Source organism: Aythya marila, assembly GCF_965140915.1.
Source record: "Aythya marila genome assembly, chromosome: 15".
Taxonomy (NCBI): domain Eukaryota; kingdom Metazoa; phylum Chordata; class Aves; order Anseriformes; family Anatidae; genus Aythya; species Aythya marila.
Window position 1 is genome coordinate 12,426,033 of NC_139056.1, and position 25,534 is coordinate 12,451,566.

Here is a 25,534-nt window from a genome sequence, read left to right on the forward strand (position 1 = left end):
CCTCCTAAAGAGAAGCAACAAAGGGAAAAACCCCAAGCAGCAGAGAACTGTTTTAACGTAACCAAGCTCCAGCACAGATTCCCATCAAATTTGCAGCAAACCTGAGTCATGAAATTAAAAGTAGCATCAGCATATTTCCTATTAGCTAGGGCTTCTTTTTCAGAACGGATCATGCATCCCTACCCTATTTTTTCAGACACTCGTGCCAATGCGATACCATCAGATGCCGTTCAGCCGCTCCTCTTAGCTCGAAAAAGCTTTCCTGTTGGGAAGGTTGGGGAGTTTAATATTTAAAAAAGACTTTGCGAAAAAAAAAAAGCCTGGCTGATTTATTTATTTATTTATTTATTTATTTAATTTCCCTCCCCCAATCGTTTTGTAGCTTTTAAATATCATGCAACTTTTAGCACTGCTGCCATTACACCCGGCCCTGCTGTTGCAGCAGGCAGCGCGGCTGCAATTTACGCCCGTGCCGGCCTCCCCAGTCACCACGTCACCTCGTCACCTCGTCAGCCACACACAGCTTTTAGCTACAACCACCTGGCATCTGCCACCGTCGCTGCTTTCCCAACATCGTCTTGGAACAGCTCGATGTTGTACCAGAACCAAACCCACCTCCGCTGCATCATCGCCCGCACCGAGCATCGTTGGCTGCCGGGTGCCGGCATTACCTTGGTGATGCCCCAGGAAGGCTCTGCCTCTCCCCGCCGAGGTTTATTTTGACACGTTCACCCGCCAGCCCAACTCACACCATTTCTCAGCTGTCTCTCAGCCCGCTGCTGGGGTCGTGAAATGAAAAGGAGCGCTGTTGTGCTGCGTTTCTTCGGCGCGTTGGAAGGAGCTGCGGGGAGCACAGGGAACCAGCAGCAAAGCTGGCACCGCAGCTGCGGAATGCTGCTGCCCACCCGGGCTAACCATGGGGCTGCGTTTGGGCTCAGACAACCCCAAGCCTTGGGGTTGGGACACCATAAAATGGGAAGCGATCTTCGCATTTTACAGAGCCTGCGGTGCTGAAGTCTCATGGGCTGGCAGAGTTTGGTCACCGTGTGTAGAGCTGGTGCAGGTCTCCCCCAGCCTCAGCAGCAGCAGCAGGAGGCATTTGGGGAGGCTCATCCTCGCTCATCCTCCTCCATCGAGGCTGTCCGGGAAACCCAGAGCCCTGAGCTGGCCATAGTGGCCTCCTTCAGCCTTGCAAGGCAATGGACACGGCTCCTCCAGCAGGCTCTGCCAGAAGGGACAAAGAGGGAGCAAAAGGCTCCGGGTTCACAGGTGCCACCTTCAGAGAGGCACGGACCCACGGTACCCACCTCAGCCAAGAGCTCTGCAGCACTCAGGGGCCGCGTGGCAGTGCCTGGCAGCTCCCTGCCCCTGCTTAATATTTATATGGATGAAAAGGGTTGATCAGGAGAGGAGTGGGGACTCGCAACAGTTTGAGTGAAGGGAAGCTTCAGGCAACACTGCAAACAAGACAGTGCTCCAACACACACAGTCCCTCAGCCGTGCATTAATAAATCACATTTTACAGCTTATAGCACATAAACCCAGCGAGCGTGCACGGAGACCCGGCAAGCATACACACACTTGTTAACACTCTCGCCTCTCCCCTCCAACCAACTGCAAATTTATTACCGATCTCCCAAGATTTTCTAAAATGATTTTCTGCAAAGAGGGCTGGAGCTTTGCAAGTGACAAGCGGCAGACAGATGGGACTTGTGCACCCAGCACCTGGAGTGTTGGGAAGGTGCTGGAGCAGCGTGGCAAGCTGCTGCTGTTTGCACTGCCCTGGCAGAGGGGCGCATGGGGGGATGAGTGTGGAGGCAGAGCCCTGAGACTGGAGACTGGCTGGCTCCGTGTGGAAGGAGTGATCAGAGGGAAATCCAGCATTGCAGTTACTCACGATGGTGGTACAGCCAGGAGCTGGCACTGTGGTAGGGTTCGGCCACCTGTCTGGGCTTCATCCTGAATTCGGTGTCTGAGCCTGAGCTGGAAGCTGCGCAGTCTCAGCTGCTCTGCCCCAAGCCCAACCACCAGCCCGTGTCCCACAAGCGGCTTCACAATGGTCACGCTTCCACACGAGTGCTCCTGGGCTCTGTGAGCAAGCCCTGGAGCTCCCCAAGAGCCCTGGTTTCACCCAGTGCCCAAGTCTGCTCACCATCCAACAGTGCCGTGCACCAGCAGCAGGGCACGGATGCTGCTGGCCCCAGCAGGACACCCCGGCAGCTTCCAAACCCCTCTCCCAGCACCAGGCACAGCACCGTGCAGTGCATCAGGCCAAGCACCCATCTTCACCACACTTCTCTCTCAGGTGTGTCGGCTTTTAAACTTAGCTGAACAAATCACTCGCCGGGAGAACGGGGTGCAGAGCGGTAACCATCTGTGTCTCCTCTCCACCGAAGGAGCCTCGGAAGCCCGCTGTTTTTTCTACCCCAACCTATTATCCTTTCCCTCTTGGGAGGCAACTTTCCAACGGGCAGAACACGTTTTCCCTTGTCACTCTCCAGCATCACTTCTCGCCTCACCCGTGTTTTGCTAAGATAGAGGGTTTATTGTAAACTTATTAATTACTTCATTTCTCCTGCGAGGAGCCAGGAGAAAAATTTTAGAGGCAGCCAGGATCTGCTATTGTGTTGGCGGAGGAGCCGAACGGGGCTGACGTCATGATTCATTTTCCCCATGACTGAGGAAGGCGACTCTCGGTGCCACGCTGCGCATATGAATCAGGCAGCGTTCCCCTGGCACAGCATGCCAGGCAATTCATCTTCCACCAGGACTTCTTCAAGCGGAAGAGAAAACGCCAAACTTTTGCTGTTGCCTTTCATCCTGATGGCAGCGCTTCGCCGCAAACCCCGCGGAGAGGAGGGCTGGGGAGATGGGGCCTGCAGCCTCCCCAGAGCGCACGCCTGTCCCACTGCTTCCCAGCAGCTGGGGCTGGAGCAGCTCTGTTCTGGGCCTGTCGACACTTTGACAGGTCCCCGAGTGACTCCAGCACGGATGGCCAGCCCTGCAGCCACTGTAGGCATCTAAGCTAGCTTTCTAGCCCGCTCACTGCTACGCTCCCTCCAAGCTTAAGAAGTGTGCTCCTGCTGTTATCGAGAGACCATCAATATGCACAGAAGTTAGTAACAAACTCATCTTGTTTGCAGCATGACTGAGACTTGCCTGGCAAAGCTGAAGTATCGATGTCCTCCTCGGAGCAGTGCCAGCATCAGCCCATCGACGTCTGGTCGTTATCTGCTTCACACGTGGGAGAGCACAGGGAGAGCACAGTGCACCTCCCCAGTGAAGGAGTCATACACCCGGTTTGGGAAGTGACACTTTATTATCAAGATAGAAGTATCCATTGTAACACAAAACGTCAGACTCAGGGTGTCCCCAGAGGGGGGAAGCTTCCCATGGGAGGAGGGCCACCCCAGCCAGGTGAGGAGGTGCCCACGGCCTGGCAGCAGGCAGCAGTGAACACACCCTGATAGGCTCCGTCCCACCCTCCACATTCCTGAGCTAACCCAGGGCCCCAGAGCCTCCACGAGGAACAAAAAGCACGTGGGTGACATCCGAGCACACCGTGCAACACAAGGTGTAGGGTCTTCAGAAGTCCTTTTATGCTTGTTCTCATCTGCTGAGTGATGGCAGAGCAGGAAGCACCAGCCACCCCCAAAGCCCACGCTGGTCTCTCTGCCAGGGCCCGGTTTTGGGGGATGCTTTTGGGGAAAAGGGTGGTTCCTCCAACCAGCAGTTCCCACCGCCTTCCCAGAGAGATGCTGAGACACTCTGGGGAGTTACGGATGCATTTCACAGTTCAAAGGTGGGGAATGGGTCGTGGCACAGGAGAGCCCTGGGATGGAGCTATACTTGCCCTCCCACAGGAGGGAAATGATGCTTTTCAGGGGAAAAGGTGGGGTTTGGGACTCAACATGAAAGAATTAGGAATAAGGAGTTTCCCGCAAAACAGATGCAACCCAATGCCATGAATTAAGGGTGTGAGGGGAGAATTTGTCCTTGCTACCTCGTGAACACCAAGGGTGAGGCACCGTCCTGCCCGGGGGTGCTCCAGGCCTGCCTGGTGGCGGGATCGGGGCGAGCTAAGCGATGGTCTGGCGGCTGAAGAGGTCGAGGGTGAGGGCGCTGAGGAAGGCCGGGATGCTGTCCTGGCGGAGCAGGTGCAGGTCGATGAGCTCCCGGATGGTTCGCGAGAACTCCGTTTCCAGAAGCTGCATTTTTCCACCAGAGGAGCTGGAGGCCTGAGGGGAAAGCAGAGCAAGCCCATTAATACAGCAGGGTTTTAATTCGCCTCCCACCACGCAGGGGAGAGCTAGAGCCATCGCTCCGCAGCCTCCTTCGGTGCGGATCTGCCTGTAATCAAGGCAATGTTATCTGCCGCAGAGCAGGTGCTCGGCGCACGCTTTAATTGGGCTGTTATTGAGTCCTGCCTTTCCAAAGTCTCCATGCAGAAACCCCCGCGTGAGCCTCCACAACAAACAAGCGGCACGGTGGGGAGCAGAGCGGTTCCATCATCCTGGAGACCCCACGGGGACCAAGCTCTGCTGCAGGCACAGGGTGACCACCGCAGTGTCACCATCACCACCACCCAGGGCTTGGGTGGCAGGAGCCCCACACAAACTTCCTATGAAAAAGACTCGTTCCTGAAGTCCTCCCACTCCCGAGGGAGCTACTGGACCTGTTGGCACCCGGTACAATTCCTCCCCAGCCAGCTGCTGAGCCACCCCGCATCCCTCACGTGTTCGGGAGGTTTAAATCAGCCCCGCAGCCAAGAGCTCCAGAGGAATTATTCCAGAGACGCTCACATGAAAATGAGGGAACTCAACATGTGGGAAGACATTACAAATCTCCTGTAACATATAAAACAAGCAAGAAGAAGAAGAAGAAGAAAAAAAAAAAAAAAAGCTAAATGCAAGAGAAGGAAGGAATGCTTGAAGCCTCTCCTGCCTCCGGAGGCGCGAAAGCTGCTTGTTTATTAATAAACAGCAAAAACATCACAGTACAAATGCTAATGTTTTTCCCCTGCCATTTTCCTCTTCAAAATGGTCCCTCTCCTAATTGCTCTGCAGCTCTGCTTCTCCTCGCAGCCGAGCGGGGCAGTGTGAGCTGTGCCTGGCAGAGCCAGCGTCCCCTGAGGGCAGCAGCAGCGGGGCACTCCCTGCCCCAAAAAGGATGCCAGGAACCAGAGCAGGGACTGCCACGTGAAGGGAAAGCAGGGCTTTACCTGCTGGGAGAGAAGGGAAGCGATAATCGCCGAGGGCCCCAGGGAACCCGTTTGTTCCTGGTTTCGTGTTTTCAGAAGCATGGACACATCTGATGATGAACTTTTCGTGTACGTGTCACTTCTGATTGCGAAGAGCACAAGGTACCAAGGATGCCCCTGTCACCCCTGAGCCAGGGAGGGAATCTAAACAAGGTTTCAGTGTGGGAAAGTAAATTAGCTTTTGTTTAAATCTCCTCCACTTCATCTTGGTTGTTTTGCAGCGACTCCAAAGGATATTCAGTGCCTTAATCCGCTGCTGCCCACGGCTCCCCGGCTTGCTCGCTGCACCCCCATGTACCGCTGCGTCGGGTTAAAGAGGCTCAGGAGGAGCGGAGCTGCTGAGGACACCGATCGGTGGCACGGGGAGGGATGCACATCTGCAACCCAAGTAAAAGGAGAGGCTGTGGAGAAGCTCTGAGTTGGTCCATGGGGTGGGCCAGGTGCCACGGAAGCAGCACAGGCTTTGTTTTGCAAATCCACCCTGGATGCAGCTGACAGAGGCACCGGTTTCGGAGGAAGGTCCCAGTATGATGAATGCACCGCCTGCGTCTCCAAAGTCAACAGTGAATTGGCTTCATGGGAATGGGAATTCAATCTCTGCACAAAGTACACACTGCCTCCTTAGCAGATTTAAAACACTCTTTGGGCACAAAATTAATTTTCTAAGAATTTACAAGCAAATCCATTAATTGGTTTACTAGTTTAATTAATTAAAGCAAGTTCCTTAAGAAATCTAGCATCCAGTGCCAGACCATTTGCTTGTATTTTATGCTCTCAGAAAGAGAGGAACATAAATGTTTTAAATTTCCCCTCTACTTTGAGCTCACAGGCGTCGCGAGTGAAGGCTGCATTTGAATAATTTCTTTTATACCAGATTAATGGTCATTTCTCTCTGCTATTCTTCATAACTGAAGTTTCCTCCTTCAGCAGAGGCAGCAGAATAATGATCAGAGGAAGCCAGAGGAACAAACACGTGCTTCAGACAAGAGCACTACTTCCCACTGCGTTCAATGGGGCTGTGCTTTCTCTCGGTTGTTGGACAGTGGAGAGAGGCAGCATCTGCCCACTGTGGCCCTCCAAAAACAAGAAAGAAACAACAACAAAAAGCATCCAAAAGCCCCAAAGCATTCAAAACCCAGACATTTCACCCAGGTTTCTTATGATCTCTTCAGTAACAAGAACAAGGCAAGAAGGCAGCCACTTGGAAAAAAGGCAATTCCTTCTCTGCCGGGAGATGTTTACATGCTAACTTTGAGGATGGATGCACTTGCAGTTCGGTTCGTTCAATTTCGCAGTGCTTTTAAAAAAATTTAGAACCTTGCCTATTTTCTGGGAGTGCTTTAAAATTGGTATCATTGTTACTGTTCTTAATATTTGTTTTTATTGCCCTTTTTTTTCCTTCACCCATCTGTTCATAACGTAGAATCGACTGGGATATATAGATAGATTTGTTGCCATTGAGCTCAACAGCAGGAGTGTCTTTGCAGCATGTGCTTTACAAATGAAGTGATTATAAGAAATAACAGCGATACGTTCCCATTAATTCACGGGATTTCTTTTCAAGAGCCTGCACCCTACCTGGAACCGCGGTGAGCCGCAGGCAGAGGGAAGCACGGGGGCAGCGAGCAGGGAACCACGGCAAGGGAAGGGGATGTAGGGAAGACAAGGGAGAGGACACTGCAGGCGATGCTCTGCTGAATGAACACTGCAGGCTCCAGTCGTTTCATGCTGTTTTGGATCAGTGCAGAGTGTACCTGCGACTCCAGGTGTAAAAGCTGGCTTTATGAAAGGCACAAAGCTGAAATTTCCTTACAAAGCTGTAAGGGCCCTCCAGTCCTTCTCTTTACAGTTTATAGCTAGGACTTCCTCCACTCATTTTTAATCATTTTTTTTAATTAAAAAAATAATAATCTTAACCCCCAGAGAAAGCTCCTGGCCACAACCCCTGCTAACAAGAGCACAAAGCTGACGGCACGCGCCAAGCACCCACAGTGGCAGGCTCCATCTAACGCAATCACCGTTCACCCCGGTGGTGCCTCCCTGGGAATTTCAAGTCAAGATGAAGCCAAAAGCCTCCCGAGCCCATCTGGGAAATGCCCCTGATGCAGAAGCACTACCAGAACATCATCTCACAGGTACTCTTCACACAGGCCTGCATTGGTTTCTTCTAATTAATGGGAATAAAATCTGCCCGGCTCACTAAACTACTGAGATTCAGGTCTGTGTTATGTTTTATTCAGATCTCAAATACTTGCAAAAAGGAAAAGACTGCGGCTTTCGCTAAGCCCTGTTGCCAGTTCAGCCTGATTTAAGGCCTATCGGGACCTCTTCTAGAAAAGCAGTGGCAATCAGTCTTTGCCCTGTGCTACAGCTCGCTCGGTTCTGCTGGGGGATGCGACTCCGGCCCCAGATCTGAAGGGTGCCGCCCTGTTTTCTCTTTGCAGGCTGTGCTACTCCATCAGATCTGTGGGCAGATTGCATTATATTGCAAAACATGAAGAAGACAGGTCTATTTACCACATGGCGACATCAGCTTGCAGAAGCTGCTCCTGGCTCTGCTCGGAGAAAGGAGCTGTTAGTACAAGTGCTTTTCCAGGAGAATCAAGATCAGCTGCTGCCTGCCAGAAGGAAACATCATAAATCTTCCTTTTAACCCTGGAAATCGGTAAATTATTCAAGGCTTTAGAGTTTAGATACACATATAAAACTCTCAAAAAACCACCAGCGTGGTGGGAAAGCAAGTCCTCCTCTCCAGCAGGGACCATCATCAAGGAGCAGATGACACATAGGGCACTGGGCACTCCTGCAGCTGGGAGGTCGTGCAGACCATCAACGAGGCTCTCCCAAGAGTTGTTGCTTTGGTGTAACACATGCAAGGCTTCTGGCTGCATTGATTTTGCTGACACGGATTTTTGCCCCCGTGTTGTTCCAAAAAAACCCACTCCCTACAAGCCAAGTCCCAGCATTTCCTTCTCCTTCTTCTTCCAGCTGCGAGGAAGCTGTGTCAGAAGTTCGGCGGCATCTCGTTTGGTCATTTACAAGCTAGCACGGTTCACAAGTGCACCCAGAACTAAAGATATCATTTTTTACAATTTATTGTATATATTTATTTTCCTCTGCTGTGTAACATATCTTAGTGGCTAGAAAAAAACAATGAATGACCCTACTTTGGCTCAAAAACTGCCATCAGCTATAAACTGCCACGCAGCGTGAATGTAGGCATCCGAAGGATCCTTCTTGAAAATTACTAGTTGAGCATAAAACCCAGCGTTCTGGGGGTCTTCAGACTTTGCAATAAGATTGAAAAGAGGATGTTTGCATGCTCCAAGTGAAAGGCTAACATGGGGATGTGGTATCACGAGAAAACAAGGAGTAAAACTGGAAAAAGGGAGAAGAGGGTTTTGAGAATGTCAAAGAATACGACTTGAGATTTCAGCAGTGTGCATATTCTACCTCTGATTTCTACATCAAGAAAATGAAATTCAGGGTTGCAACCCATGCAAACATGAGCTCCTGTATCTTTAAACACACCCATTCAAGGGCTGGAGGCAGACTTCCCAAATGGTTTTTGGTGGAGCTTTGTGCCTAGCACGGCTCAGCTTGGGCACCCCAGCTGAGACACGTGCTGAGGGTGAGGAAGGGTTAAAGGAAGGGTTAAATCCAAAGCTTTGGTAGGGCTGTCAGAGTGGTGTTCTGCCCTCTGGCACACTCAAGATGTTGCCTTGCAGATGCTGCTCGCCCATTCCTACACTAGACAGAACTTTTCAAGTCTGAGATGTATGAGGGGTCAAAACGAGCAAGTGAATCATTGCCCAGTGACATTTACCCAGCGAATGTATTGTGGAGGCTCCATCTCTCATCCATTATGCTCCTTCCATAAATCACTTTCTGTGCTGGGTCCCTGCTCTGAATACACGAGAGAAATGGCCCTGTGCTTGCCAAGGGAAGGCCCAACATGGCTTCACACCCGAGACACCACCCAGAGCTTCCCCCTGCCTCACACAGGCCCACGGGTGCTGCTGGTGTTGTGGGATGTGCCACGGCCGCGCTCTGTCTCACTGCCTCAGCCCCTTGTCCTCGTGGTGCTGCCCACTCTCACTTCCCCAGCACCGCCCCTCATCAGCAGAAGTCCCCAGGGGCTGCTGTGCCACCAGATCACCTCTCAAACCCTCCACAATGCTATCACTGTATGTGCTGCAGAGCCTCTGCCATCAAGTGCGGCAAGTCAGGCATGCTCGTGGTCCCGATGGTCCCTCACCACCCACCGCCTACCTTGGCTCCCATTAATTTGTGTAAACCCTGTCAACAGAGCAATCTGAAAACATCTTTTAAGAAGCCGCCTGCTCTGACCTTTAAACAAGAAAATCTTTTTGTTTCTGCCTCTTGCTTCGGACGCTGAGATTTTTCTAAATGTCAAAGGCCGCCCTGCCCACGCGCAGCCGCTACACGGGGCTGGCAGCCTCTCCCCAGCTCTGCCAGGCACCAAGCACAACTCCAAAGTGAAGGTGAGACACCAACACGCTCACAAAGCACACTGGGTCACGTCGGCCAGGCACATACACACACGGGGAGCCCATGGAGCAGCCAGCCAGAACACTCAAGGGCCCAGCAAATGCCAAAATCAGCTCCTGCTGCCGATGGATGTCCAGAGTTTGCCTTCTGGGAGCCAGCAGCCGGGTGGGAAGTACAACTTTCTAACACAGACTGGTATAAATATGCATCATTGCCTATGTAAAATTAGTGTTTGCCTTCTTCACTGCTGCCCCGGGAGGGCTCTGCGGTGTGCAACGGACAGGAAAGCAAAAAGAAGGCGTGCGTGCATGTGTGTGTGTGTGCACGCATGGAAAGTGCCTGCCGAAGTTCGAGCAATCCAAACATGAGGCTTTGAGATCTGTGTAATTGCTCAAACTTGGCTCTCTCGGGTGATGATATCATTATCAAAATCCCCCAATTGAATTACGCCTCGCCAATCAATCTCTCCTAAGTATCGCGCACCGCTCAAATACCAGGTCCCCAGGTAGCCACTAAATCACTTTAATTAGAGGCTGTTCATTTAAAATTAGAGAAATATTAAAAAAACAAAAAACAAATTGTACCACAAGATGTGCTTACGCCTTGAAATATTTATGAGGTTATTTAGCAAACTGTTTACTGGTTTCCTTCTCCCTTTTTTTCTGGCAGCAGGCAGGTTTCTGCTGGCCTTCCCAACACAGCTCTTGCAGGACGCTCAGCTCGGCATCAATCAAGTCATCCACCTTTCACAAATGACTATTCCTTGTCTGCTGTGAAGTTTCTCCCCCTATAACATCCTCTTTGTAACCCAAAAGAGGAAGAGCACTTCTTTATAATAATTGCTTCTTGCCAAGACCTCTGACCTCTGTGCTGCCAGCTTGCTGTATAAAGTGAATTTATGAGGCAGAGGGGGATGGATGCCTGTAAAGGGCCTTCCAGGAAATGTAATGAAAAAGCTGCTTTTAGCTGCTGAGCAAAGAAAAGCAAGTGCCTGGCAATGCCAAGAAGAAAATTGAAAGCTGTGGTGGGATAAGTGAGAAACAGCCCTGCGTGTGCTGAGATTTATAGCAAACACTTCCTTTCTCTTTCTTATTATTCAACACTGAGATGAACCACAACCCCACAATGTCTTCAGCGCAAGAGGTCACCTCACATACTTCCATTTTAGTCAGCAGCACAACCCAGGCACTACACACGGTGACAGAAGAGATGGGGTCCGGGTTGTCTCACCAGCTCAGCACCGAAGAAACACAGCGCAGGGAGTTTATCCCTACAGCTACGTGTTTTGATGTATGAGAGCTACGCTGCACCCAATGTAAAAAAAAGGAAAATGTAAAAAAAGAGCACAGCCATGCACTGAAGTACCTGCTCCTCTCTCGACGGGGGAAAACGGTTGGTATTCATCCCAGGGGAAGGTGCTCTGTGCAGCGGAGGGTAAGTCAGCATCTTCTCAAAGGGTTTCTCCCACAGGTTAATGCCCTTTAGACTGTCAAATGTGATGCCATAAAAATAAGATCAAAGGCTTTAAAATAAGGGAAGCGTATTTTTTTGGTTCATACTATTACTATTTTATATCTGAATATTCCTATAGAGCTTTTCATCCTGAAAGACAGGTCTTTGAACTGCTGTGCTTTCACCTATCACTGAGGAGCAACCCCCGGGGTAAAATGTGACAGCTATTATCAGGGTGCATTAATGTTACTCAACAGTTCAGGACAGACAGAGACAAATACATCCAATTTAAAGCACAGGTTTGAAGAACTACTGCTCGTTGTGGATTAATACCCCTGCATTTTCCAAAAGTGCTCTCAGAGTTTTAAAGGACAAGTAGAGAAACCCAAATTCCCTGTCTCATCGGTAGGACGCACTCAGGCTCCCACCATTACGGCGTGAATCGAACATCAGCATTGTCAGAGAGGGAAGAGGGGAATGTAAATGATTCATCCACAGGTTCTGATGGGCATCGCCACGCCAGCGATCAAGCACGTTCACCCCGTGGAGATTTTCTGCGGTGATACCTAGAAATGGTTCGGCTGAATACGAGACTGGTGAGAGTAAATCACAGCGCGCTGTTCGCGGCACAGAGAAGGGAAAATTGCACTGAATGTCCACTCGGAGCTAATACAGACCTAGGCTATAGTCAGAGCTTGAGATCCTAAATTACAACTTTTTAACAGGCCTCTGGACTGTTAAATACCATTCACAACCAGACAGAGGGTGTTTTATAAACGTCAGCTGCAACGGAGTGTAGATGAGGGCAAAGCACAGGGCTGGCAGAAATTTCCTAACGCCATCCTATAAAAATCCAAACTAGGAACTGAAGCCTTTAAAGCCAATGCCTCACGAGAAAGCTCAGGGTCTGTACGAATCGGTGCCTCTCCTTTGCATATGGGGAAGATGTGACAATCCCCCAGCCATAGGTGCAGTACCTCTGACCTACAGCAAAGCCCTTCAGGAAAAGCAGCCGAATGCACGTTAGCAGCACTGCTGCCACAACCAAGCGCTGCGGAGCTGGATCACTGCGGCACCCAGGCTGCAGCTTCCCAGCCATCTGCGAGGTGACCACGTTGGACTGGTCAAGCTGCAGAGTGAGGAGCTAACAAGCGTTAACAACATCCAGCCCATGTGTTCTGTCTAGTAAAATGCCAACCCATCTGTCTGTAACATTAGCGACTCCACAGAAGCCATATGCGGGATAGACATAAATTAGGAAGAGAAAAATCTCCTGTTACTTTCTCTGAAATGATTCTGCAGTTGTAGCCTGCGATGCTAGGGACTGGGTGTTATTTAAGTTCTCTTTTCCCAGCTGAATTGCAGCCTCGTGTTGCCTTGCAGCCCTGCCATCCAGAGGCAGTTTCTGGTCTGTAGCTACCCCTGATGAGCAAGGTGGCTTGGTGCAAAGGGAAAAGTGGGTGCAACTCAAACCAGGTCCCGAACTTCTCCTCCAGGAGAGCCAGGAGCAGACAGACAACTTGAGGGAGATACCAGGGACTGGGAAATGAACCCCATGCACAGGAATCTCTATTTTGGAAGGCAAACTCATCTCACTAACCAGTCAAGTTGCTTGTCACGTTCTCCTCCATCTCCCCTGCTGGGAGGAGAGCTGGAAGCAGTGGTGGAGCAGAGAACTGAGAACATGGGGTTTCTGGAACACGAGAACGAAGCTCCGACGGCAGAAATGGAAGAAAATCATCTGTGTGGGCTTTAATTCAGATGGCCTACTTCCCAAAGCGGGGAGAGACTCCGCTTCTTGTGAACTGCAGCTGTGAGCATGAGATCTGTAAGAGAACATGAGCAGCAAAGTTTGCAAAACCCTGCAGTGACGAGGGACAGCTGGAACCACGGGGAGTTTTGATGGCAGCTTTTTGTAAGCTGCCCGGTTGCCTGGGAGATGGGCAGCTGCTCCCCAGAGCAACCCAGCGCTCACCAACAGGCAGAACTTGCTGGAGCCTTCCCTGCTCACTGAGTCACACCAGACATGTGCCGTTCCTCTGCTTCGCTGCTTCTGCACCGTGCTCCTGCCAGGGCCTCTGCTTTCCCTTCCTGGGATTCAAACAAATAAGCAGGAAAAACCACCGTGTGCACCAGCCGAAGAGCTTGCACATGGCACTGGTGCAAATCGGCCATTCAGGCTTTGGGATTCACTGGCTGCCAACTGGAAAACAAGCCCCCAGCACCCTCTTTGGGGAGCTGGGCACCTGGTTTTGCAGGAGATGGAGGGTGAGTGTGTGCAGGGGAAGGGAGACAGGCTGGGATGGTTAAATGAGCAGCTTACACACACCTCACTGCAGCGACTGCTACTTGGCGATACAGCAGGCACCGGTGGGTGATGAAGCCTCGTTTCTTGGCATCCTTCTGGATGTCCTGTCTCAAGCAAGGTCGATGAAGGCTGAAGAACTGAACACAACCCTATGACCAATAATGGCTCAAGAGACCATAAGGGATAAACTGACTGCTGACCAGACAATCAGACCCTAGATACGTGGCTGTAGGACGGGGCAGTGCATGGAGCGTGCCTGTCCCTGGCTTGTTGAGTTTGCAAGGCTTGTGGGGGAAGGCGTAACAGATGGACCTGATGGCAGACTGCAGCTGAAGTTCTCACCATGTTTATTCATTACCCTCTTCTAGTTCTTGTTTGTCATAGTCTGGCACCCGGGGCTACAATGCAGGATGAAACCCTGCTTCAAGGAAATCGGCAATGCGTTAGTCACCCGTGCACAGAGCCAGCGCACGGCGTTACAGGCAGGGAGACTAAAGCCACCGCTCAACCAGGAGCAAGAACTGGTCAATAATTACTCTTTCCCATCAGACTGTGTGACTCACTCATAATTACGACCTGCCAAAGTGGAATTTTAAGTGTTGGCTTTGAAAATAACATTACTTGCTGTTGCAACACCAACAACCAAATTCCACAGTCTTAGCGTGAGTTGAGGAAGATGCTTTTATTTCTCTTGCTGGCTCACAGTTTCTTTATTTTTCTTCATTTGGAATCACTGTCATTAGCACCACTGTCAACAGGACTGAAGTGCTCAAGAGTTGTCACTACCCAGAAAGTCAAAGAAGGAAAGGCAAGTCGGTTCTGTCTGAACACACACCACTTCTTTCCTGCGTCTTCAAGACTGAGTTTTAACCCTCACTAACCCACTGTGGGAAAGCACATTTCTCGGACAGCATCTATAGCTAGAAGTCAAGATTTATGCTATGAAGACAACGTTATTTCCAAAATCCCACCATTTCTATCTCAACTTCAAGACTTTTGAGTGCACAGAGCTGGTGGTACCAGTAGCTGCATTTGTGGAGTGGCTCAACCAAATCGGCAGTCCGTGGGCAGGAAAAAGTCAAGACTGAGGTCGTACGGAAACCACCCAGTTGGGCTGTGCAAACCGAGTGTATTTTGCTTTCAGGAAATGAGGAAACCAGTGTCAAACAAAAAATCCCAGGACGTTTCTCTCCTCATGCAGACAGTGCTGATCCCACCGCAAGGATGAAGCCTACACCTGAAGAGACAAAGGTTGCAGCTGAAGAGTGAAAGAACAGGAAGATTTCAGTACTCGGTGAGAAAGGAGAAGAAATTCCAGTGTATCCCCTAGGAGCCCCTCAGACCTTTGGGCTACAGTGCATTTGCTGAAAGCTTCTGCTGTAGCCGCCTGTGCTGTCATTTGGCACTAAACTCCTGAAGAACATGGCAAGACAGCAGCGCTGGTTCTCGTGTCTGGATGAACATGCTGCTCTTCCCGTGGGGAAAAGGAGAGGTTTTGCAGTTAGCGAATGCACCGTGTTTGAGCAACCTCGGAGGGATGTGCCCGGGGCCCTCCCCGGCTGACACACATCCAGCTGATTGTCTCTTCCTGCCGCTGCTCGCCCACTGACGTGCTGCCATCCACCAGGCAGCTCCTCTCGCTGGAGGTGCAGGGGGGGGAAGAGATTTATGCAGACACCATGTATGCAATTATGAAAACAGAAGACGACACCCGGATATCACACAAATTGATGCATTTTTGCTGGCAGGCTTTTTGCATGATCCAATAACAGCTGTCATGCTCCAGCCTCTCTCATCTGAGCTCTGCTACCACTTCAGCATCCTTCCGTATCCTTTAAGAGGGCTTTCTTCCCTTCCCTCGTGCAGCTCGCTCCAGATGCCACAGCAAAGCTGGCAATAGCATGGGATGCAAAGGGAAGACAGCATGCTTGGTTTTCAGAGCAGCATTAAAATGTAACGCTCACTTCTTTAGGCAAGATGCAGCTAATTAGCAATGACCTCGAGGCAACCAAGCTGCTCAACCAGCAATCTCTCCCACTCTCGAGCTCTTTACAATTTGCCCTTTCCCTGTGCCAAGCCTTTCGTCAATCCTCCCTAAAGCCCAACAGCAAACTGCAAACGTACACATACAGAGTCCATTGCCTTCTGGAGAAGGGATGTGGTGGGGAATGACACTGCAAAGGTGACAGAGCCCTTTGGGCTTCATATCTTCTCCAAACACATCCCCCCTCTGCCCCGTGTTAAGGAAAGGAAAGTTTCCCTGCCACACCAGCTCCCACAGTGACCTCTGCAGACTGGGAGCCTGCTGGTCCCCACATCCTCCTGGTTTTCATTGCTCCGTGCTTATGTTTGCTTTTGTAAATAGATTTAACCTTTCTAAAATTAACAACAGAAGACTTCTTTTGGCAGAAAATCAGTTTCAGGAAGATGGAGGAATATAGCATTTTCCAAACATTTGAAAGCCGCAGACTAAAGATATGTGTTAGTCTCTCCAGTGCATGCTGTTTTTGCTCATTATTCTGAAATGTTAATACATTAATAGATCCTCTCCTGATTAACGGCTGTACAAGGCTCTCTTTCTAGGAACACATATGGTTCCTTCTTGCCACAATATTGGAATGGAGAGCCAAAATATTTAAACAGCGAAACTAATAAAAGATTTTATCTCCCCCCACCCCGATGTAAATAACTAATGCTGGAGTCAACCCCTAGCTACAAATGCTTCTTATCTTTCAAAAAGTTCTTAATCAAGTCTGAACATATTGGCTGAGTCCCATTTGAAATAATTGGGCTGTCTGTGGTTACGACAGTGCAGCAATAAAGTAACTGTCTAACATTCATTCACCCCGCAGGATGCTCTGCGCCTGGCTGAAAGAAACACATATGGGTCGGGCACGTAACAAAATGGGGATTTTAAAGCTGGGCACGTGCCTGCAGGGGCTGCTGCCACCTGATGGGGTAGAGGCAGACCCAGGATGCTGCAGGCAAGGTGTGTGCACACAGCTTCTCTTTCCCCACACCTGCAAAACCCAAGAACTGCCCTGAATTAAGGCCATTTCTGGAGACTCCAACACTGCTTTTCCAGCTGTCCATAGCTGGACTGCTGAAGGACATGGGAATTACCGGCACACAGCCCAGAATATGTCGTGAAAAATTCTGGTAGAGGATATCAGGCTCGTACTGGTCAATTGCCAATGCAGAATTGCCTAAAAGATTCGTTCCTCTCCCATTTTTTCCATGCTATGCCATTACGTTTTCTCTCTGCCTTAGGTCCTGCAGTAATCCCACCTGCCTCATGGTTCCAGCTAAGACCAGCAGCAGTTTCCACTTTGTGCTGCTCGCAGCACAGCCCATCAGTCCTGTTACTGGCCAGGAGTGACACGACCCTACTGCAAGCAGAAACCTGAAACGTAAAAATCTTTTTACATTCCAAGGAGCAAAACCTGCAAGGGGAGGGCCTGCAGGTTTGCACTCCAGAAAATATTTATCACTACAGAACTGAAACACGGTGTGAAAATAAAAGCTCTCCAAACCTGCTTTCACACATTCCCCAGCGCGCCCAGAGGTGTTCCTGCTATGATACACCTCACAATGCTCTTGAGAATTGTTTTCACAAACAACAAATACAAACAAAACAGCAAAAGAGTCAAGAAGTATTTCCTCAAGTACCTGGAATCCAGGCTATTTGTACTCTAAATATACTGTAGAAAGAGGGTTGGTATATATTCAGATGTTACAGAAGGCCACAGGAAAAGATCTAAGCAAACAGTGAACGCTTTAAAACACAGCACATCCCAACTAAGCTGGTGGGTTTATTGCAGATCACTGACCTCTGTCCTGTGGAACCAGCCTGTATTTTACAATTCAAGCTACGTGCAGTTGTGCAGATATAAATATACATCAGATATGCGAGCTCTCTTGTGTAAAAAACACACAGAAAGCAGAAGACACAGATGGAAAAACAAGAGGATGAGTTTCCTTGGAGGTTTCATAGACAAAGATGTTCAAACGAAGCAATTTAAAACCAGAAAGATCTTACAAAGTGCTTCTAAGCATCGCATTTCACTTGCTTGTTTTCGACTTGGTTTGCAAAAAGCCTTAGAGGGAACCAAACCACTTCAGCGGCTGCTTCCTCATTCCTGACGTGCTCTGGAGAGCTTCACTGGGCTCCTTCCCCATGACTTATGCACCACACTTCCAAGGAGAGGCAAGTCTCTAAGAAGGACAATTAAACCCTTTACCTAGTCATTCCTTGTCACACCTTGGAAGGTCAGAAAAGCACCGGCAGAGCTTGGGAGACATGAAAGGGGCTCCGTACTCTTACAAGGCAGCGCAGAGCCATGCACAGGACTCAGTGCTCGGGCCCCCCTGTGCTGCGTCAGGCAGAGGTTTCTCAGGCCACGGGGCTGAAAGGAAACACGTGAGATGTGGAATGAATAGCATTTTGCAATAAATAGATCATAAACTGCTCCTGAGGGTGCAGAAGAGGGATGGCCACGATGAAGCCCGCAGCGGGGTCGTGCTGCGTGCCCGGAGGCAGCTGTGGTGCTGGTGGGCACGGTCCCCGCTCAGCGTGCTGCAGTACGGGCACTGCGGCGAGCTCAGGGCTGCTGCAGCCCAACAACCAGCCCATTCATCCTCCTGACTGCTCCATTCAGGGCCAGCTGACTCGTTGTTCCCACAACAGGACCCTGCAAAGGACTTTATTTAAGCAGGAAAACAGATTTGTGTTGTTTCTAAAGGCAATTGAATCTAGTGTTGGCTGCAGAGGCCTGAGCTGTGTTTCTCTCAGTGCCAATAAAAACACCAGGATTGTGGAGGAGACTTTAGAGGCTGTGTTTGCCTTCAGTCTCCCATGGAGCACATCAGAGCGGATAAAAGGGTTCCCACAGCACACGGATTGGGCTGCAACTGTACAGAAGTTCAGCGTTTTGAGTCTGCTTCTCCCAACTTCTTGGTGAGTTATTTTTAATTTAATTAAAGCCTTCCCCCAGTTTACTGGTCCGGGGGACATCTCAGGGAGGGGATGGTGAGGTTAAACATGTCTTAGGCTGGTCAGGGAGATGCTATTTGATCTCCTATTGGCACTTTGCATAAGATACGTGGCCCCACCTGTGGCTGAGCTCTGCTCCAAGTGCTTGTGCTGGAGTTCCTGCCCACGTGCTCAAGGCAGAGAGAAGGCGGATGGGGAAACGTCCCCAGAGAAGTGATGCAGAGTGCCTGGGAGTCACATACAGCTCCTGCAACTCCTCGAGGAATGTCCAGGCTGCTGGGCCCTTCCTTATGCATACGGCTGGGCAACCTCTTCTGCTAAGGTGCAAAGGGAGGCTGGCGTGAGATGGATTCGTCCTTAAGCTGCTATGCAGGGACGCACAATTCTCTACTTTTCAGTGCCTGGTTATCTAACCTCCGTGCTCCACTGACGTCGTTCCCTGTATGGGATTTTATATAGGTTTCCATGAAGGAATTCACAATGTATAAATAGCGTGGATGAGAGGTGACCTTTACATCTGTGCATGTGGAGATTCATACACCGCCAGGGCTAGCTGGGAGGCTGAAGTCATTTAGATATGTTCTCATCTGAAGTTTCTTATGAATTATTTGTAAGCTATTTTCTCACTTATTTTGTTATAATACTCCCACATACTCACCGACCAGTAAAAATAGCTTAACAGTGAATATATGTTTCGGAAGTCTGTTTGCCTATTTTTCTTTTGTGCAGCAGCTGCTGTTGCCATGCTGTCGTTGCTATGTTTTCTTTTTCCTTTCTTTTTCTTAAAAAGAAGAAAAAAAATCTAGTCCCTAAACATACTAAGCTCAGTTCATGGAACAAAATACCTGAGGTAAAGTCCAGAGGAATATAGGATAATCTGTCTGGAAGAGCACAGCTTATGTGTAGAAGAAGTCCTCCTGACACTAATATACACATTCATCTTTCAAAGACTTAATGAAACTGCAAATGCAATTTAGAATAACTATCAAAAATCTTCAGATAAAGATCATCACAAAAGAATATTGAAGTATCTCAGAAACTGGGCAGTGAAAGGTAAATTATAAGCTGATAAGGAGGTAGGAACAAAAAGATTTTAAAGAATAAATGTGGCCAAGTCTCATCTGGAAAACAAGTCAATAAAGTTGCTCAATAAGCTTGTCGGAACAGTCCTTAAAGCTTGACAGGCAAAACCTGGCTCCGTGGGATGGCGCTGAGGAATGCCCCTGCTCTTTCCCAAGGTGCAAAATCTGAGCTGTGGGTCCCCGATTGCCACCTTGCACCTTTGTGCCCTTTATGAAGAGCTGAGGGAGTTTGCTGAACCGGGCCTCGGGCTCAGCAATTAGGTTTTGGGAAGAAGTTACCTTGGGTTCCTTGTCTCTCCTTTGCCTTTCAGCTCCAGGGGAGTTTGGATGAACCTTCCACCCTCAGCACCAACCTCCATGGAGGTCTGGGGGGAAAGCATCAATGTGAAGACAAGAATCCACGGTCTCAGCCCAACAGCTGCTAACTTCAAAGACAGAAAAAGTTGTGAGACAGCAAAATTACTCTGGTGGGTCAGGAGTGTGGAGAAGACCTGTGAAATTTGGGTCATTGAGCAACACTCTGGCAGAAGAAATTCAACACAGCTGAGTGCAGGGCAGTGCGCGTTGTTCTGCCAATTTAAAGGACTCTTAACACGCTGATGGGTTCGGGGTGATGTAACCTCTCAGAATAAAAAGCCAAGTGCTACTGTGGCCAGCTTAAAGACAACTTCTCATCACACAGTGTCATTCAAAACAGCAAGTAAAATGTCAAAATAAAATGTGTTTAAAAAAAAAGGGCTAGAAGTACCATATCATGTTTTTATACAATTTGAGAGCGTGTCCTCTTCCCCTGAGCAGCGAGCCAGCCTTGGTGAATTCAGTACAACACAAGGGTGAAAGATAAATTAGGTTTCCTTTGTTTGAGGCATGTGCTGTGTAACCTGCCTCTTCCCTCTGCAGAAGATCTCCATCACCGACTGCATCCCTGGGTCACCAGGAGAGACATTAAAGACTGGAACAATTTACTGCAGAATTAAGAAGGGCAATAGTAAAATCGGGATGGGCAATGTGGAGACTGCTGAGTAGGATGCTACCCGAGAAAAGGGAGCGTTCCCTATTTCAGGGACTCTTCAGCTGTCAGCCTCCTTGACTGAGGTGGGTGAGTGACAAAGCACAGCTGGACTCAAGATGCCCTTCTCTTTCAGGAGTGTGTCTCTTTAGCTGCTGCTTTCCTGCATGGAAAACCAGGTTTTCCTAATAAAAATTACAATAAAACAACCAAGCCCCCACCTGCATGGGGCACAGGTGCCACCAACGACTATGGTGCTGTGCTTTAAGCTCATTTAGAGCAGCTCTGCCACTTTCTGTGTGTTGCTCCTTCCTTTACCCATCTCTCCTCACCTTCAGGCTACCAAATCCCATCTTCCTCATGCTCCTGTCCATGAGGACCACCACTTCCAGCCACGCCAGAGAAAGCACAGGGAGCTGTACAGACCCAGCACTACTGCCTGGGAGTCAGGAGCTTCTGACTGTATTCCTCGCTTTGGGGCCCAGCATGAACTACACAAGTAGCATCATTTCTCTGCATCTCAATATCCTCACCCTCCGCTGGAACTAATAACAACTCCTCCACCAAGCAGGCATGCTGTGAGAATCAATTGGTATTTGTAAAGCCCTTTGAGAAATGTAAGGCACAGTCTGTATGTGAAAATTATTGATATGATTCATTACCAGGCATTCATACTCTATTTATACAACTCCCAGTCTATTACTAAATATTATGTCCATTTGAATATTGAAATCACTGCTGCTAATAATTTCTGCTAATGTTACACTGGTCTTTTGGAGGTGGCATTTTTAAGCTTGAATGGGAGAATTGTGGAGGCAGTGAAAAAGGGAACAAATGTTAGGAGAGGAATTAAAAAGAGGACAACAGCTCTGTGCAGGCTTCATGGAAAACAATAAAAAATCCATTTAACAAATAACTTTGTGCCAACGCTTATCTGATTCCTCTTCCCTTGCTCTTTCTTCTCATCTGAATTTGTATGAAAATCTGATCTCCATTAGCTAAGGATTAGCCCTTGTCTGTGAGCTGAAAATGAGCAGACCCAAACGCCTCGTGGCTCTCCAGACAGGCCACTCGCTCTCTGCACGTTGGCCCGAGCAACACCCGAGCCCTCTCTCTGTCACCTCTTTCATTTCCAGGGCGCGAGGATGCTCCCTCCAAACCGCCGGCCTCCCATCCCTCCAGCACCCGTCTCCGCCAGGCTCCACGCACGCGCAATTCCTTTTCCCCTGCCACCCTGCCGAAAGCAGCACAGTCTGGGACTCCTCAAAAAGCTCCGCTTCTGAGAAGAGAGAGCATATGTCTATACATTATATATTTATTCACACACTGAGGCATGTTCCCACTCCCGAGACACACACGGTATGTTCTGACTTTCTCACTCCAGCATGTTTTGCAAATCTGCTCTCCACCCCCTCTATTCCCTCGCTTCGCTTTATCAGGATCTTGTTTAAGGGAAATGCTGCTTACTGTAAACTGGAAACGTTAACATCGGGTCAACAGACCATTTATTAAGAAGCAGCTGTGGGAGAGGGAGGGATGGGGCACCGCTATTTTCCTGGCTCAGCTTCTTCTCCTTCCACTTGGAATATTTATTCCTTGCTGTGATCTTTTTACTCGCTCCTTGCGCTGACAAAACGCCGCCGATATCTGCGGTGCGGGAACTCAAGGACAATCGATATTTCGCTTGAATCAAATACAATGATTTTTTTTTTGTTGTTTTCAAAGCTCAACATTTTGCAATTAAACCTCTCAAGACATGGGGAAAGCGAAGGTAGGGGTTCTTTTGTGGAAGGCAGGAGGGAGCAGCACAGAAGTAGAAACCAGAGCAAACCAGCAGCGAAGCCAATAGAAAGACGCCGCATCGTTTCTTCTTTTTAATACATTTTTTACGAGAAGTGAGATCTTTGATTACATTTTAGATTAGGAGAGACAGGCATTGCCCTGCCCAATGCACAGTTAGAGGGAAAGGAGCCTTTCATGTTCATAGATATGAGACATCAAAACAGCCATTCCCAACTCTTAAAAGGATCAGACAAAACTGCAGCTCAAACTGTGCCAGGGACTTTGGTGCAGGCAGGTTCCCAGCGGAAGGCAGTCTCGGAGTCGTGAGGAATCATGTGGATGCTGACACTCCTGTTAAGCGTGGGGAGAAATGGGGGGAATTTCTCCCAGGGAAATCCAGGACAACGGTGAGGGCATTTCAGAGTGAGAAGACTAGGAGCAGTGACAGCCGTGCTGCAAGGGGAGCTGCCAGAAAGTAGCTCTTAGTTGTAAGGAAAGAGTTGCTCCTGCTCCGTCAGAGGGTCCAGGCGGACCACCAGCAGAGCACAAACAGCAGCAGATTTTTACTTACAGTACAAATAAGTCAGAGTTTCCTCTCTCCCTGCTTCCTAAAGCCTCATGGCCTTACGGGACCTCCCTGTGCTGATGCCCCGTCACAGGATGGGCACGCTGACACGCGGCTCTGCTGTGCACCACCACCGCTTTCTGTCTTTGGAGCTGCTGGTCCCAAGGGGCCTCTCTGCTTGAGAGGTCACCTTGATTCGCTGATACCCTACAAGAGTTGAATCAGGCGAACAAGAGATTAGAGTTCTGATCTTGCACGACTCCACCTGAATACTAACAATGGCAGCACGGTGTCCCAGCTTATCCCTCACCGTCACTGCACTGACCCTTCATTTGGCTGTGGGATCTGCGAAATCTCGATGGCTGGAACAAGACAGGAGAGCAAATCAACTCATCAATTCATGCAGAATTTAGTGCAGCCTGGACTCAAGCACCTTTTCCTGTCCCAGCTTCCCAGCATGCATTACAGAAGTGAAGCCCAAACCCTGGACAATTTTTCAAGGTCCAAAGAAAGAGCTGCCCAGGTTGGTGGTAAATATGCCAATCACCTTCCCAAAATTTGGCTCAGCTGAGCAAACAGATGTCCTGAAAGCATCAGTTGCACCTGAAGCTAACTCAGATGCATGAACCTTCTCATTATGTCCCTAGTGCCAAACGATGACCATAACACAGACTTGCTGGTGCAGAAGCAGTCATGTTATCACGTTTTCTGCCCACCAGCCTGCTTCTGGCCTCTCTTGGCAGAGGACTGTCCTCCAAAGCACTGCAGCACCGCTTCCTCTCTGCCATTACCCTCCACCTCCTGTCTCAGCTGGGCACCATGCAGAGATAACGCTGGGATTGCACGGCCACCACCACCAGGACACCACCTAGCCCAGCCAGTCTCCATCTGTGGCCCCCAGCCCTGGCTGGCCCAAAGTGCTGGCAGCACAACCCCAAAAACATTCAGTTCACACTGATAACAACCAGAGTGTGATGGACAACTGTTCTTTCTCACAAGGATTTACCTGCCAGGCCTGCCAGAGATTTTTATCCTCTTTTTTCTCTTCTCATGCAGCAATAATGTCAGATTGAGAGAGTCTGTGAGATGCCCACAACTCATTCTCAACAGCACGTTGCCACCCAGCCCTACATCTACATTAAAGATGAGCTCGGCCATCACTCAAACAGCTGAGAGCCGGAGTAAATAAGGGCTTGGATGGAAAACACCTGGCTCCAGCTCAGCCTGGGCATCACAGAGGTGCAGTGCAAGGGTCTGCCAGAAAATTCAACCCCAGCTTCTGCTGAAGTGCCTTATCTATCTGGGAGGGGAACAGCCCTTCTTTTGGGAGATGAATAGCCCTTCTTTCCTTCTGCACGCACTGCTGCTGCTGCTGATAGGCACCAGAAGGGGCTGCGAGCATCTCTGCCCTGGTCTGGGCCAGCCAGGTGGTCGCAGCCTTTTTGCTTGGCTGCAGGCTTAGCTGGTGGGACCCGTGCCTCCCTGCTGGAGGCTGTAATTCACACGCACACCTCTCAGCCGGAGCAGCTCACAGCAGCTTGTCTGCTTAGCGCAGAGGCAGGTGAGAACAGGCTGTACCCAAATGCCACGCTGTATTGGTTTGCCATTACATAGCAGATAGGCTGCCATTGATTTCAATTGGATTTTTGTTCCTAGCAAACTCTCTAGAAATACTTAGCCCAAAGCCTGAAGTGTTTCTGAACACGCACCCTCCTCGTTTTCCACTGCTTATTGATGGGTTCGGTGTCTCCCGGCGTACAGCCCGGAGCAATGCGGCACTCGGATTTCTTCCACCAATGTCACCGGTGGGATCGGAGCAGCACAGGGAGCATGGCTTTTCTTGCTTGTATGGCTTCTTCTTCTGTGAGACACGTAGATCTCTGGTTGCGTCTGAGGCTCTGACTTCACTAGCTGCACCAATTTCGTGACTGCCAATTGTTATTTTTTAATCTTTGACAAACGGTGGTGAGCAGCTAACGCTGCAAGCACAGCCCCACACTGTGATTAGCCGCACAGTTGAAGGGAAGGAAGGTTGCCCCAACATTTTGGCATGAATAACAATGAGGCAGATAATTTTTCTACAAACGCTTTCCTGTAAAGCAGCCTTTAGAAAAATGCCAGTAACACCCCAGGGATATTCACTCCGCTGGATGACGAAGAAGAAACCACAAATTATTTCTCTCTCAGCCTGTGGAAATGTTCCTGTATGTGGCCTCAGAGTTACTGTTAGAGGATGAACTCAAGATACAGAAACAGATACAGCAGGGAACATGTCCCATGGACTTGCTCAAACATCTCCTAGGCATAGCTCCCTCCTGCAGACTCCTGCCTTGGGTCCTGGCTATCCACACGCAATAAAATAGACAGGAACTAAGCTTTGTGCAGGGGATGCCTGCAAAAGTAAGCTGGCCTGTGTTCTCATGCTGCAGAGAGGGGAAAAGTGGGAAAACCAAGGAGAAAATGCAGTATCTGAAAGAAATCTGTGCCAGCAAACAAAGGCAAGAGGCACAAAGAGGGTGCAGCCCCGGTGAGCTAAAGGCACCAGCTGGACACGTGCAGCTCAGGCAAGCA

At 49.5% G+C, this 25,534-nt stretch overlaps 1 protein-coding gene across 3 annotated transcripts in view; it reads right to left on the bottom strand.

Moving 5' to 3' along the window:
* Positions 1 to 3,379: 3,379 nt before the first annotated feature.
* The window catches only part of MAD1L1 (mitotic arrest deficient 1 like 1), a 348,897-nt gene continuing 326,742 nt past the window's right edge, over positions 3,380 to 25,534 (bottom strand). For all 3 annotated transcript variants that reach the window (XM_082772513.1, XM_082772514.1, XM_082772515.1), the window contains exon 18: positions 3,380 to 4,238. In XM_082772513.1, the coding sequence (XP_082628639.1) occupies positions 4,080 to 4,238 (159 nt within the window). In that variant the 3' untranslated portion in view covers positions 3,380 to 4,079. The remainder of the gene's footprint in view (positions 4,239 to 25,534) is intronic.